The sequence below is a fragment of the Notothenia rossii genome (genome assembly GCF_949606895.1).
Source record: "Notothenia rossii genome assembly, chromosome: 4".
NCBI classification, from domain to species: domain Eukaryota; kingdom Metazoa; phylum Chordata; class Actinopteri; order Perciformes; family Nototheniidae; genus Notothenia; species Notothenia rossii.
In genome coordinates, this window is record NC_136902.1 from 84,263,433 (window position 1) to 84,280,300 (window position 16,868).

The window sequence follows — 16,868 nt, forward strand, 5'->3', positions numbered from 1 at the left end:
GAAGACATTATGCCCTTCTTTCTGTGACACATCTTTGAAACTCCAAGACGCCCAGAAACAGATACAAATAAGGCTGAGTAAACCATTGCACCATAGTTGTACTGTACGTGTTACATCCCGTACAATGAGCGTGTGAAAATAGCGGATCTGTGGTCATGTACAAAGCCAAAATGACTCAATTTTGTCTTGTTTTTGAGTCTGTTTATCCTATTCTTTTCACGTTACTAGGAGGCTGCAGGAGAACCCTTAGTGGATTGACCCCATTGTGGAAATCACTTCAAGATGTTTGTGCTTTTTCTTTTTTTTCAACTCCTGAAGCACTAGCATGTTGACATCCGAGTAACCAATCCTCCATCCAAGTAAGCTCTGACATAGAAGCACATAACTACACTGTGAAAAGACATTCAGGGCATGCAACAGCACAACAAATCAGTTTGTAGATCAAAAGGGGGAGAAAATTCAGGTTTGACATTTCAGTTGAGAATAACCAGAAAATCCAGTCTCATGTCTATTTTCTTCCCAGTTTCCTCCTTGAAATGTGCCTCATTACAGTCTGGGACATACATAGAAGTGTTTAAATGATACATTAAAGGATAGATGGCTAATAAATAGTATATATCCATGTGTCTACTGCTCTGTTTTGAGAACATTTATAAAAACATGATTTCCTAGTGTACCTCTAAAAGATGTTGTTTTGCAGAGCTGGAATCAATAGAGATGTTGACATAAGTTCTGACATTTCTGTTTGACACTGAAAAACAAACTTAGCAGTGCCATTTAATTGGAATTTGCTCCTCTGTTGAATCTACCCTGACAGAAAGTTAGTTTTCCATGAAAGTGAAAAACAAATACATCCACAGAGCATTGACAACATAGAAACGTTGTGTTTTTTCTATACCTGGCATCTTGCTTTCGTCATCACATACAGTGCAGTCGTAGGGAGAGGGGCAGTTATCAGGAGAACAAGAGACCCTTTTCAGGTGGATAAAGTTGACGCTAAGTCAATAGAGACTTTGAATCAGTGAGCCAAGTTTTCAGTTAGCTGATGTCTGTAAATGAACAAAGTTTGCATGTACATTTACAGTAAACAAATAGCGGCTCACATGCATGCAAGTTTGCCCAACAAGATTGATATGTTTTGCTACAGCTTTTGAACAAAAATAGAATTCAACTTTCTTATTTTAGTTTTTCAAAGAAACCTCCAGCGTAAAGATTTTAAACTTCATAATTAATTTCAATTTCCAAGACAAACTTAACTTGACTGTGCTGTTTACATTATAAAAGTGTGGGGCATGTCGGTGAAGAAATCAAAAGGTAATCACGCGCTTTCTGCAGGGGTCTGGCTCGGAGATGTAGTTACTTCAAAGCAGAGGGAAGCTTTGAACTGTGTATAATTAATTCAGGCAAGCAGAACCAGGGTGTCTTTATTAAGTGCTCTGTTCTTGCTTGAACAACTATCAAACAAATGTAATTTGACCTTCCCCGGATAGATCCTCTGGAGGATCAGGCTATCCAAGCAGTTAATTCACTTTGCTTCGACAACGAGCCCATAGTGCTCCAAACGCTGCAAGGTTTTACTTGTCAGTCCCGCAGGAGGCTGAAACACAACACGGTTTTTTACATTTCTTTTTGTTTGTTTGGAATGGAGGAGTGAATAATTGTCACTAAACCTCATTTTCTTTCATGTATAGCCACATTTTTGAGATAAGACATATCGAGGGTCATAAGGCCCCTTACAGTATGTGTGTTATGCTGCCGTGATAATAGACACCAAGGCACTGCGTCAGCGTAATGCTGCTCAGCAAAGAGGTTTTGTTTTTCAGACAAACAAAAGATCAGCTCAACTGGACAAAGGTCACAAAGATCAGTTTGTTTGCTTTCTAAAGAGCCACTAAAGCTGTTACCACTATAGTGCACTTGGTAAATCCCAAGACAATAGGTTTGAACAATGAAAAACAAGATACTAATTGACAATAAGCTTTACACAGTTATTTTGTTGTTGTGTGCTCAACGTATGCAGAGCTGCATTCAGATGATTTATTTGAATGTCCATGAAAAAGATTCCATATTGCAGATTTAAAGCCATAGTTCCCAACCAAGGGGAAATGACTGAAAGCAATAGAAGCAGAACAGTGTTGCTACACATTTTGGATATACTTTACTTTACTAAGTAAGATAACATTAAAATATGCTTTAAACAAATAGGTCTTCTTTCTCTCTCTCTTGGTCACAAGCTAAATAAATGTGTTGTAAAAAGTCGTAAGTAAACACTGCTTTGTTTTCATAACTGAACAAAAGAAAGTACTGCTGCTGTGGCTTAAAAAAACACAAATCAGCAAAAATGTCAAACTCTTCAGGGAAGAAAACTCATCACTTTAGAGTGGCCCAAAACTGTACCATGACTCAGCATGTTGAGAACCAGCTCAAGGTGAGTAGTTCTGTGAAGTTTATATTAAGCTGTATTCTAAAGGTTGCATGCAGATATATTTACACTAAGCTTCAAAATGTTCCATCAGCTGCTCCCTGTCCTGAAGTGTATGCCATGTTTTGTATATAAACACTTGTGTGCTGGTTTATTCGTCACAAACAGTATACAGAGTTTCACTTTGAGCAAAGTCAAGCATTGTTTTTATTCATAGATGTAATTTTGTGTAACAGATGGACCCAAGATCAAGCAGTTCTATTATGTGGCTGAAGCTACACATTAAACTGTGAATCCTCCTCAGCCAGACTGATACAAATGTGTCTTTATTTCTATTTAAACATCTAAATCTTTATTTAACATCTTGAATATCAGAGACAGTGTGACTCATACACAGTAACTCTGGAACAAGTTGCAAATAAAGGGTGGAGCATTGTTTCCCTTACACACAGCGCTATTATTGTCCTCTATTATTATTATGTATCTACAGCCTGTGACATGAGGCCTGCGAGAGAAAAGGAAACCTACAGTAACATGGATCGTGTAAAAATAAATGGGTATGGTAACACAATGTTGTTTGGTAAAATTATTATTAGTTAGTTAACAGCAAAAAAATATTTTCATCTTATAAAATATTATTTTTCTCAAGGATTGCAGTTCAATTAAAAACATATACATTGGCTTTGAATGAACCAACAATGATTAATAAAAAGAAGCCTTTTTGAAACTTCATATTTAACCATATCATCTATTTACCTAACTGAAGAATATATTGTTTATGTTATACTGCCTGAAAAGAGATGCAAAAACCTCATAAAAAAATAAAACGTTTTCAAAAAGAATGTACTGGTCATTTTAACAACGCATCTGTCTCCGACCCGGGGTCATATCTGGTCACATTCATAATCAAGGGTCAAGACGGAGCACAGCGTGACTTTCCACATCTATCTTTCTATGTAGGAGGAAGGAAACACCAACCACAGACGAAGCTTTGGCTGTTTTGCACAAAAAAAAATCTCATATTTTTATATTCTATTCAGGGAAAAAGGAAGAATAACAACTAGCAGACGAGACAAGAAAGCCAACCGAACACAGAAGGCAACGTACAACACTCAGATACACCCAGAAGGATAAGATTAGCTGCTGTCACACTAAAAAAACCAGATAAGCCACTTTCACCAGCAATATTCAAATGATGTTGAACAACAGCAGTCTATAGGTATTAAATAAATATATGTAGTGAAAGTACACCATTTACCTCTGAATTTAAGTGAAGTAGAAAGTAGCAACACATCTACATACTCAAGTAAAGTACAAGTCCCTCAAACCTGTACAGTACTTGAGTAAATGTACTTAGTTACTTTTTAAAAAACTTTTTATTTTAGTTTTTTATAACAGCCAGACAGACAGCACAATAGCAGTTGGCAAACAAATTAGGATGAAAACCATGTGATTCGAGTCCGACAGGATCAAAAAACAAAAAACAAACAAAAAATGAAAAAAAAGAATGAAAAAAAAATGGACTTAGTTACTTTACACCACTGCTTTTCTCATATTGGTGCTCTCGGAGGGAGTTTCCCACAGGAAAACAGATATCTCCTGACACCGCTGCCCGTCATTCTCCTCCATCTGGTTCCCATCAAAGGATACCACCTTTTTCTTTAAATCTATTTCCAATTGTTCTCTTAACTTGTTTTAACAGTGTCTATCCCTGCTCTAAATTTTGTATCACTCTACGCTATATTATGTATTAAGAACTCAGGCACTTAGGAGGTAGGACCTAATTGCACAACCCGGGAGACACAGGTAAAGTATTGGTAAGATACTTTATTTTTCCAAGCAAAAATGAACAAAAAATGGTCGCTATCAAATCTCTAGCTGAGATGACAAAAATGAGAACAAAAGGAAAAAACGCTCACGTAGTGAGGATCAAACTTATCAAGAACACAAAAGAGCATAGACCTGACTGTGACAAGAGCAAAGCACTGACCATGGCAATAGACAAAAACGAAGTGACAAGGAACACTGGGAGACTGGGGAATTTAAACACAGGGTAACAAGACACAGGTGGGAACAATCAGGGGCGGGGCTGACACTGATGAGCACAGGAGACACAGAAGGGGTGACAGGTGAAAACAATCAGGAAATTAGACACACCAGGGAAACTAACGACAGACAGGAAAACACAGGGGAAAAGACCAGACAATACACAGGGAGGAAAACATGACATTGAGAGCAGCAAAACACCCACTACCAGACACACAAAACTAAAAACGTGACACAACACAAGAATCGTGACAACAGCCTCCCCCCTCAAGGGACGGATTCCAGACGTACAAAAAAAATCCAAAATCCAAAAGGGTGGGTTGGTGGAGGGGGTCCGGGACGACAACCCAGAGGCAAAGCGCAGTCCATGATGGGTGTCTTGGGCGGACGACTTAGGGGCAAGGCAGAGTCCATGATGGAGCTCTCGGGCGGACGGCCCGGGGGCAAGGCAGTGTTCATAATGGAGTTCTCGAGTGGACGGCCCGGAGGTAAGGCAGAGTTCATGGTAAGATACTTTATTTTTCCAAGATATAGCAAAAATGAACAACTAAAAATGGTCGCTATCAAATCTCTAGCTGAGATGACAAAAATGAGAACAAAAGGAAAAACGCTCACGTAGTGAGGATCAAACTTATCAAGAACACAAAAGAGCATAGACCTGACTGTGACAAGAGTGAAGCACTGACCATGGCAATAGACAAAAACGAACTGACAAGGAACACTGGGGAATTTAAACACAGGGTAACAAGACACAGGTGGGAACAATCAGGGGCGGGGCTGACACTGATGAGCACAGGAGACACAGAAGGGGTGACAGGTGAAAACAATCAGGAAATTAGACACACCAGGGAAACTAACGACAGACAGGAAAACACAGGGAAAAAGACCAGACAATTCACAGGGAGGAAAACATGACATTGAGAGCAGCAAAACACCCACTACCAGACACACAAAACTAAAAATGTGACACAACACAAGAATCGTGACATTATGCTTGAACAGAGGCAACATTGAAGTAAAAAATGGGGGGGAACAAAAAGTGGATGAGTTTGTTATAGTTCATTTTTCAGGAAGCCACACCCATCTTATCTTTCCTGCAGCGCCTTTCTCTTCCCCTCACAGGGCAGAAAATGCTGTGTCATGTGTTGACCTGGCTGTACTTTTAACATCATTAAACTAAGCATTACTTCCCCATCTAACTTGTAACTAATGCAGAGACATTACAATTCATGGTTTATGATCTTTCATTTGGCTCAAGTTCAGATCATCAGCGCTGCATTTTAAACAAGTTGTGGGTTTTATCTGGGGCACGGAAAAAGGTGCCGGACTACAAATGGAGAGGGAAAAAAAAGAAGACTGACATGACCTCTAAATCCACATGGAGCTAAAACTACATCTTGGTTTTTCTCAGTTGCACTTCTGTTTTAAAAGCCAAAAGTTAAGTCAATACTCAAAGTTGCACAATTTCTGCAAACCGCCAAGGAGCGAGGGCATGTCAGTAGTACATATTAGAAACAAGAGACTGTCTTGTTCACTTTCCCAGAGGAGTGAAAACACGTCCAAGTATAGGAGACAAAGTGATCCTCTCACTGAAATAAACATAAATTAGAGAAAGCTTTAAATGGCACATCTGCTGTATTTTACTGTGTGTGTCTCTTCTTTTCATGCAAAACTGGATCTTCTTTCTCCCAGGCAACAAGCATGCATCTCAAAACATCATACAAATAGTCAAAGTTGCAGTAAAAGGGAGGTTTTTAGCCCATTTTCAGCACAAGCCTGGAGACAGTTGAGCCTCCGACAGCCTGTTTTGTTTGACAAACACAATGTGCACTCTTGTTTAAATGTTTCCTTTGTCATGACTCCACTCTTTATTTTGTTTCGCTCCCACTGCAAAATGACAATCATATTCAAAACACATGAGCTCTTGCTAAACTGAAGGGGAAGTAACTTTTTCTGACACACACACACATTATAATCTTATATTGATTAAAAAATCCAAAAGAAGTATTTCTGACAGATCTTGGACTTTCAAAGCCGACATGGTTAATGAACACAAAGGATTTTTGAAGCTGTGACGCAACCAAAACCACGCGATTCCTTTGAAATTAGCAAAGGTGACTGCTTCACTGCTCTGTAATTACATTCACATGATTGCGTCTGTGGATTACGCTGCTTGGCTCAAACTTAACTGTTTACTCACTTTGAGCTACAATGACCTTTAAAAATTGAATTGCAAACTTTCTGTTTCGATAATTGACTTAATGCTGGAGGATTTAGATACTGTGGGTAATGGGCCTTTAGAATTACATCTAGTGCTTAGTCTGTTTGAAGGTATGTTCAGATGGCAACATTTGTTCCACTAATGAAGCATAAACTGATATTTTTAATTGGTCCAAACTCAGGAATGGACTGAGATACCTGACATCATAGCAGTGGATTATTGTCATGATTTTGCAAAACCCTCTTTTGTAACGAGAATGTTCCAGATCTTTCATGACTTTTCCAAGAAATGTCAGGACAATGGTCACGTCCGAAATGTCAGGCACCTAAACTGTTGTCAGGAGCGCACTCTGGTGGAAAGTAAGAGAACTGCATGCACAGGATCCAGAGTGTCTGTCCGGAATGGCATTGTACCATTGGGTACGTATATGTGGTATTAAATCAATAATTTCAGCACAGCTTTTTGCTGCAATCTTCATTAAGAAGTTTGTTGAATTTGGATACAAAAATAATGTAATGCAAAAAAAGGCAAAATCTTGATGTGCTCAGTACTCTGGTATTCTGATACAACACTCGACTACATTTTAAGGTAATTAAATACCAATATATAACCAATACCCCCCTAAAAGAAGTGCTCCAGGAAGTCTAACCTTGTATTGGTTATCATTATCTATTTTTTAACTATGTAAGGTAAATATATTTTTAAATGTTGAACAAACAATTCCAATAATGAGGTTTGAGGCCCTACGCACTGGTTCTGCTTATAGGGAGGAGCGGTTCTGCCTGAAAATATAAGTGTAAAATATGTACTGTAGCAAAGACAACTTCACTTATCCTGATCAAATACCACACTGATCATTTCCGTTTACTTTTTCAGAGACATTCATATCGGTGTCAATTGTCTAAACTCATCGTTGGCATTAGCAATATGTTGAGGATTCTGAAAGTTGAGGATAAAACTTTAAAATGAAATGTCACTAGGTGGGACGACATTACTTTGCTGCTTTTATTGTAATCCAAACAATTTACAAAAAAACTGCAAACAAATACAGAACACCTTTAGCTATTTTCCAAGTTCTTTGTTGAAATATAATATTTGTAAAACATTTTCAAATAATGAGCTTAGAAAAAAGCTGTTACTGACAAGAAACTTAACCTGCTAAGGATCATGCTGTCCATAGTAAAACTTGAAATACAAATATAGACATTTAAAATAAATAGCAATAATCTAAGGAAACATATTTCTGAGGAATTGTACAGCATTATGTGTCCGACAAATAATACTGTATGACCTACAGGTGTCCAGCACTAATAAAAATAAACTTTTCTTTCTTTACTTTAACTGTTAAAGGACATCCCGCATCCCACATTCTTTTTTTTTAGTTGCATATTTTCTTTGCACGTAAAATAATTTTTGTGAGTCACATCTCTTCAACTCTCAATTAACAGTTGAGAAAAGAGTTGGTCCTCATGATGCGCGTGACCTTCCTGTGGGTGTAGCTGTACTCGTACTGCAGGTTTCCATGGTAGAAATACAGGTATCCTGCAAGACAACACAATGGAATATAAATTAAGGAAAGCAGTATAAAGGTAGAGTTTAGTTTGTATGCCTTATTATACTGAAAATTTGATATTTGAAGCTTCATAATACCATATTGAAAAGCAACTGCGTCGACCTCGTCATTCATCCCAGGGAAATCTTGCTCAATGGATCGTGGGTAGCCGCTGTCCATGGTGCCTGCTGCTTCATCATAGCTGTGAATGACGAATACAAGCCATTTTTTTTTTATGAAATGCAGAATTAAATGTGGTTTGTTTGACATAATAATGAATGTAATCGACACGGTTATAGTCATCACCGCTTACCTCCAATAATGCTCATCAGTGAAGAGCAACGTTTTCCCAGTGCCTTTGATGTGAACAGCCGCGTCTATTTTCCTTATGTCCTTGGGAAGACCAAGCCTGTGTATGTACTTTGGGTAACCATCCACAAGGTTATATCCATTCAAAGCCCACATTCGGATCCCTGTTGAAACCAAGATGTTTAGTACTTACCTAATACGTAATGTATAATAGCATTAAACAAGTATGCAAAACCCACCACTAAATATGATAACTATATCCTTCTCTGGGTTCTCGTATGCTGCGTCCACCTTGTTGGGGATGGACGGCCATGTGGACTTGATCAGTGTCTGCTCAGGCTCCGGCATCTGAGGGTGGAGACGCCAGTAGAATCTGCAACAGTGCAGCAAATAAAAAATTGAAGTTATCTACAAATCTCGATATAGAGAAATCAATTGAATCACAGAATATTCAAATATTTTCTCACACACACTCTCGTGGCCATATAGGTTATGAGTCTAGTTCTCAAACACCCTCTAGTGGTCATATAGGTTAAAGGTCTAGTTCTCAAACACCCTCTAGTGGTCATATAGGTAATGGGTCTAGTTCTCAAACACCCTCTAGTGGTCATATAGGATAAAGGTCTAGTTCTCAAACACACTCTCGTGGCCATATAGGTTATGAGTCTAGTTCTCAAACACCCTCTACTGGTCATATAGGTTATGAGTCTAGTTCTCAAACACCCTCTAGTGGTCATATAGGTTAAAGGTCTAGTTCTCAAACACCCTCTAGTGGTCATATAGGTAATGGGTCTAGTTCTCAAACACCCTCTAGTGGTCATATAGGATAAAGGTCTAGTTCTCAAACATCCTCTAGTGGTCATATAGGTAATGGGTCTAGTTCTCAAACACCCTCTAGTGGTCATATAGGTTAAAGGTCTAGTTCTCAAACATCCTTTAGTGGTCATATAGGTTAAAGGTCTAGTTCTCAAACACCCTCTAGTGGTCATATAGGATAAAGGTCTAGTTCTCCAACACCCTCTAGTGGTCCTATAGGTTAAAGGTCTAGTTCTCAAACACCCTCTAGTGGTCATATAGGTTAAAGGTCTAGTTCTCAAACACCCTCTAGTGGTCATATAGGATAAAGGTCTAGTTCTCCAACACCCTCGAGTGGTCATATAGGTTAAAGGTCTAGTTCTCCAACACCCTCTAGTGGTCATATACGTTAAAGGTCTAGTTCTCACACACATTACATCATTACATTACATGAGTCTAGTTCTCAGACACTCTCGTGGTCGGATAGATAATGGGGCTAGACCTATAGTATGTATCTTTGTATTCTTTGTGTGTCTTACTGTACCTGTCTTTGAAGATTATGGTTTCTCCTCTGAGCTCTGTTACAGCATCAAAACTTAACATGGGGTCACATTTGTTTGGTGCGTCAGGCTTTGGCTTCACTTTCCTTTGGTTTGGGTTTGGGCCTGTGTTTGAAGATCTTGCATTAATATACATACTATTTGCATTACGTTTTAAGACAATGGAAACCATTATGGTTTAACTTTAACTGCATTAAAGTTAGCTAGAGTTTTGTCCCACCGTAGAGAGCTTGAATGCCTTCGATGTCATCCTCAGACAGTGGGAAGCCTTCAGAGTAGGAGTAGTTTGGGTACATCAGGGCACCTGGATCTGTGGAGTGGGACATCCCGAGGGCGTGTCCCAACTCATGGGATGCCACTATAAACAGGTTGTATGCTGCAGAACAAATATGTTCAGTGTGTTAATCACAAAGACACAGTTTGGTGACTAGTGTTTATAAGTGTTGTATAATTCCTACCTGATGAATCTTTGGTCCAATTTTCATCCTCATCAAAGTGCGTGTCTCCGCCCATGCCTTGGCCCGGTGGGTATGCATGAGCAAGCAATCCATTGGGCCCATCGAAAGGATTATAGTCTCCATGCTCTACAGAATAAAGCATAGACATTTTCAAGATTTGTTACGGAGAATGCACACTTTTATAATATTTGAGTATGAGTATGTTAGCCAGTTAAGCCCAGAGCCTGTTTTTCAGGCCTCAGGCTCGAAAATGACATTCCCAGAACAATTGACTATATCTTCACTTCTAAAAGGGGTAACTTAATAATCTTTTTTCTCAAAGCAATGATAAACCTGTGAGTTGGATGTAGACAAGTCAGAATCAATATAGATGTTTTTCATTTTAAAATAAATTCAGATTGAACATAGTAAAAAAATCCGTCCGTCCAAAATGAAAACATTACTTATAGTGAAAACCACCCTTGAATGATGGGATAGTACACTAAAAGCTTTAGGAATCCAAACTATAACATATAATAAGTACCCTGTATCAAGATTGAGGCAAAACAAGTGACATTTGACCTTTTTAGAGAGGTTTAGCAAAAAGAAAAACACTTCTGGGGTCATTTGGGTGGATTTTCAATATCTCTGGCCCCCCTCGGTCGATTTTGATGATTGACACCTATTTTTAAACCTTAGAGCCAATAGAATCGAGAGGAAGTTCCTAATATCCATCTAACCATTGGTGAATGAGTGATGCGTAGCCAGAATGTCCAACAAGCTGTCATACACTCTGGTAGCTATCATAGCAGCTATATATGAAAACTCTGTTATTGACATAAATATGAAGATGGATTATCAGTAATCATTTCAGACACATTGGATTAACCTATGGATTAACCTTCAGCAGCGTTGTTATCGCTTTAAAAGGATATGTTATATTCACCTAATGACCCAAAACTGATCATAATGTCAGCGATGCCCTCGTGCAGCTTCTTGAAGGTCAGCGGGGTGACATCAGACCAAACGTTCAGCGCATTGCGGATGGCTCTGTCTACATCAGCCTTCGGTAGATCTGGTGTGTAATTCACTATCCTGTAACATCAGGGGATAGACCACAAGGCAAGTTAGTGAATAACTCAGGGAAATCATTTTCTGTATAGTTGTTATCCTTTATAGCATACCTGAATGTGACATTGTTAGTTGGCCATTTGAGGTTTCGAGGGAAGTGGTTGTACTCCCCAATGTCGGGTACGCCACATCTGGGCTGATTCATCAGCTCCAAAGTGTTGTCATCCAGATTCCCTGTCACCTTCAAAGGCAAAAGAGGTGGAAAAAAATGTGTTAGATAAGTACATGTGCTGCCAAAGTACAGATAATTTGACACCTTAAAAAATGTTTAAGGTACATTTAAATTCTACACAAAGCATATGACCATTAAACACTCATAGTTACGAGCAATGTAAACACATGATGTTATGCTATACACGTTAAACAGTATTTCAGAAGTATCTCAAATTGGCTCAACATTGACAAACTACAAAATTACAAAGAAAGTGATTTGTATTTGCTACTGATATAAAAACAGAATAATATTACTCAACATCATTTTTAAGACACCATCATTTGACTTCTACTCAAGCAAAGGACCTGAGTGCGTTTTCCATCACTGCCAAAATGTTGCTATTACTACTAATGTTGCTAAAACCACATACAATCTTTAACACACGTCTAGATCTGGTTACCTCAAGTTGGAAGAATCTCTGCATCTCCTTGATCTTGTTCTGAAAGGTACCTGAAGACTTCTGTCTACCCTGAAGACCAGCTGGAAGGCCATAGAATCGACGGAGGTAGTTCTGTTTGTTAAAAGAGAACAGAAGCTGAATGACATTCATAATGGATAGATGTGGATTACTCCAATACAACTGAAGGCAGGCTGCCAGACTAAAAACATTAGAATTAGAGGGCTCAGGTCTTACCTCTGCTAAAAGCAAGTTGTCATTGTCCTCAGACGGCAGAGGCAGAGCAAAGGAGTGTGCGACCAGCGCCAGCAGCAGCAGAAGAGCTATCATTGTTGTTGTCTCTGTGTTGTCCAAAGTAGTCAATGGGTCCAAGAAACTCTGACGGGCATTTATAGGACTTTGGTCCACTGTTTTTCAAAGGGTCTCAGTGATTCATGAAAAAGCACCTAGCCACTTCCTCCTTTTTTAAGAATGTGCATGTTCATGTAAAACTGCAGTCACTGTGGTTTGAGTGTACTCCTTTGAACCAGCCTGAAATGTTTTGATTAAGAATTTCCTATTCCTCAAATTACCATGACTTATGGAGTTTGCCAATAGATTTACTGAAAATGTCTATGAGGCAACATTTTACACTTTGAAGTTTTTATTTGTAAGAGAAGAACTAAACAAAGCAACTCACACATGTCAATCTATATTTAGAAAGGATGCCACCTTAGTAAGGATGTGACGTCATTAGTTATTATCTGCAAAGCTTCTTCAGGCGAAAAATAAATGAATAACCTATGACTTTAACAAATTGGGCATATAGGGAATTCTTGAATGCACCTGCTGGTCTCATTCTGTGTCTTGTTATTTTAGGTGAAGACTTTTTAGGATATGTGACTAACAAACTTGTTGAAATAGAGAAAAAGATTACGATCAAAGTATGACCTTTATAATATATTTAATACATTGTTTCAATTTATTTATTTAATATTATTATTATGAGGGCCTTCGGAATAAGGTGATCTCTCTCAATGAATGTTCTGCATGAGTTTTGTCTGGTAATCATTTGATCCAGCTTTAGGTTTTTCCACTGTTGCTCGTTACCGTTATATGTGACTCATATGTTACGCATAGCACAATCAACAAATCCAATATGGGAATGATCATAGTTCTCTCAGTTATGGGGAAGTCTGCAAGAGGTTTGATGTACAGCACAAAAACCTACGACAAAATAATAAAATACTTAATCTTTCACTTAGTCCAATTTGAATATCTCAATAACTATCAGATAGATCGCCATTATTCTTTTTTACAGACAGTCATTGTGCCCAATACTTTTTGATAATCAACTGGTTTTTACCTTTTTACATTTACTGATATATCGCAAAAACTATTGACTATTATATGTATTTCTATGGAAATTAGTAGGCTACAGGTTAATGGAGCCTGCAGGATGAATCCCAATGAGTTTGGTGATGCCTTAGCTTTCCATTGTAGCCCCATCATCAGGGAAGAACTTAAATGAGGTAAATAACTATTTTTATGACCAAATACCTGCAATGCTAAAAGGACATTCCCTTATGCCTCAGCTACTTTGCTTCTTGTACTAAATAGCAAATGTTGGCAGGCTACCATTTGCTAGTTAGCACAAGAAGCAAAATGCTAAAAAAACACTCACCAAGCATTAGCATGTTAGCATTGGCATGTGAGCGTGTTAGCATGCAGCAAGCTATTAGCTTAAAGCACTATGTCTTCCTATTTTCGGCTATAGACGTATACTGCTAACACTAAGGGAAGAAGGCTCATATGAAAGAAGATGAAAACTGAAGCCCTTGGACTGATTTCTATAGAAAACAACGATGCAACAAAAAAGATTAACATGTTACTGGCTAATAATATAATAATTTTAACAAAAGAAAGTTCTGACAAGTCAATCTTCTTAGTGGATTTGCAGCAGTGATGACGTTCAAAATGATATTGAGCTTTAAAATACCTTAAGGACTATTGTTCCAGACAGGTTTGCAGGTCTCTGGCAGGTAAATACATGCTACCTTCACTGTGTCTCCTCCATCAGTGTCTGTCTCAGACAACAAGGTCTATAATTATTTGCTCCTACCACAATAATGAAATGCCTTAACTTGTACAAAGTCGAAAAAGGGTGACAATAAACAATTGTTTACATTTTTCGGATAATTCACATAATGACATTGCCTATGCGAGTAATTTAAAATGTAGATACAAAAGCACTCTTTTTTGTTGTCTCAAAAGGATTTGACTCTTTGTCTTTCACAATGCTAGTCACCACTGACATGCTTCCAGAACATGTCTTATAATTGCAATGTTTAGGTAGGTATGAAACTTATGGTCAAAACTTAAGGTAGAGATCAAGCTGCTGCGCGGCCAGCAAAAACCAAAGCACTGTACCATCTGCATATCATTAGTGATATCATGTGTAATGTCTAACAAGCGTTTTGTCTAAACATTTCAGCACACTGTTCAGACAAGTATTTTTGGAATAACATCATTGCTTAGACGGTGGTTAACAGAGTGCTCCTGACTCACATCAGGGGAAGTAAGCAGCGAGGGGGATTTTTGCTGTTATTTTAATATGCCACAGACAAACACAAACACACATAAATATGGAAAAATACACTTTAGTGATCCGTGTTTGGGCGTACTGGTTGTTGTATGATTGTAGTGCGAGGTGTTAAGTTTCACACCTTTAAACCACAAATGACTTGATCACTAAATTACATTTGTGACAGAAATAAGACCATTATGTCAGGTTGTTATGTTTTTTTTTTGTTATGAATAAGAGATGCTCTTACTTCAGTCTCAAAGGAACAATGAACAGCAATGCTACCAGACAAATAAGGCTGTAATTACACATTGCAGAAACCTAAATGTTGAATGAAAAATTGAATTTCCTGGCAGGGCAAAACATTTTAAACACTGCGTCTTAGTGACGCCAGAGGTAATAACATGGTATTTATCCTCTCTCTAACAAGTGTTTTTGAACATTGAACATTTCCAGGTTCCGCTTGTAAATCCTAGCCTCACGTTATCAGGCGTAGCTCAGCATCTATATCAGATCAAATGTAATAGAGTATATCACAAGATCCTACTTGGCGGTTAGTTCCTTCGTTCTCTTCTGAGCATTTAATTGCTTCTTATTAGGATAGATCAGCACTTTGTTAACATCCAATCACAATTCAAAGAATTCATTTGATGGGCCTGCTTTTACGACCAAGCAGAAACGGTAAAAAAAAAATCTATTTGGTGGTCATTATATTTTGGGTAGGAAGATGCTGTTGCAGATGCAGATGAGTTGTCCATGGATGACAGGAATTCTGTTGAAATCAACCACTTCCCTGCTGGTTCAGAGGAACGCTGCATGCTCTCCCGAGCACAGCTTGAAAAACAAGGATGATTTGCATGTTTACTTGGAACAGATTAATTTCCCTTTCACATAAGATGCTGGTTTTTAGTTTTGAGTGAGCCCTTACAACTTAATGAAATAAACTAACAAAATAACTATTAATGTACAAATCTATGTACATTATGCTTCAAACATGCTTCACCATTAAAGCCCTACAAATGAGGTACTTTTAACATATGCAAACTTCTAAGAGTGACACTTTGTGTGATTGGGCTTTGAATACCACCCTTTTCTATCGCAACAACGTATGCTAAATAAAACACTGTTTTGTGGTCAGAAAGTTAGGAAATTGTTTTTTTACAATCTTTTTCTTTTGTAACCGTTATATGTGTTTTTCTCCTGAATGTGTGGGTAATGTTGTTTACAATGCTCTGCTTTAACTGAGAATTTAAACTTGAAGACTCTAAATGACTCAATATTTCGCATTAAGAGGCAGGATAAGAATATACCTTCATTGAAACCACCCTTAAATACAGTTTGACACCAACACACCTACATGTATTACACAGACATTGTAATTTGAGTCTATCAACACATAACCCAGCCATGATATCTTCATAGCTGGCAAAGGTTTGGAACATGTATTGCAATTGTTATTGTACTAAAGTGTATATATGTAATATAACACAAATAATGACATGGGTGTTTGGTGAGGAGCAATGCAGCTTACAGTAACGAGAGCCTTTAGATTGCACATATGCTACTACTGAAACTTTAATTGAACATAAGCATATTGTAAATGACCACATAAAACACCATAAAGACCTTGGAATAACCTGCTGAGTTGCTTCATTTGCAAAGCATCCGCAAAGATACAAAAGTCACTGTGGTTTAAATTCACTCAGTAACATGAGGAGACTGCATGTGCCAAATAGATACCACAGGAGGGCAGCAAATATGTTTTAGAGAGGGAGCCCAGAAAACTCTCATCTCTCTGATCCCCTGCATGTCTCTCATCATGCCCCACAACACAACCTCATGCTGATGTGCAACATTGAAATAAATAGAGCACAAATAACTTTGATATCAGGATTCTTTTTACAAAAACAAGTTTCAGTATTTTTTTAATGTTGTCTTTTGTATGCTGTTACTGTTTTGGACTGATGTTAAGAAGTACATTTGTTTTTCCTTACAACATATTGTGCAACTTAGGAAGTCTTACATGCCCATTCATTGTTTGAGTTTAATCTTATACATTCATTTTATTTTCACAATAACATCCAAGTTTAAATGAGTACCGACTACAAAGGATAAGTTTGGATGTGTAAGACTACGGAGGTTACCCTTTCCCCATCCTGAGGCACATGTGTAATTGGCTATATAAATAACGTTTAAATATAACGTTTACATGTAATAACTT

At 38.0% G+C, this 16,868-nt stretch overlaps 1 protein-coding gene across 1 annotated transcript; it reads right to left on the reverse strand.

Moving 5' to 3' along the window:
* Positions 1-7,680: 7,680 nt before the first annotated feature.
* Positions 7,681-12,451, reverse strand: mmp13b (matrix metallopeptidase 13b). Its single transcript, XM_079677871.1, has 11 exons — positions 12,322-12,451; positions 12,088-12,198; positions 11,527-11,654; positions 11,289-11,437; positions 10,364-10,489; positions 10,126-10,281; positions 9,890-10,010; positions 8,790-8,923; positions 8,555-8,714; positions 8,340-8,443; positions 7,681-8,231 (listed from the first exon to the last, which is right to left on the reverse strand). The coding sequence occupies exons 1-11, from the start codon at positions 12,412-12,414 to the stop codon at positions 8,131-8,133; spliced, it is 1,383 nt and encodes a 460-aa protein (XP_079533997.1). The 5' UTR covers positions 12,415-12,451; the 3' UTR covers positions 7,681-8,130.
* Between the last annotated feature and the right edge of the window lie 4,417 nt (positions 12,452-16,868).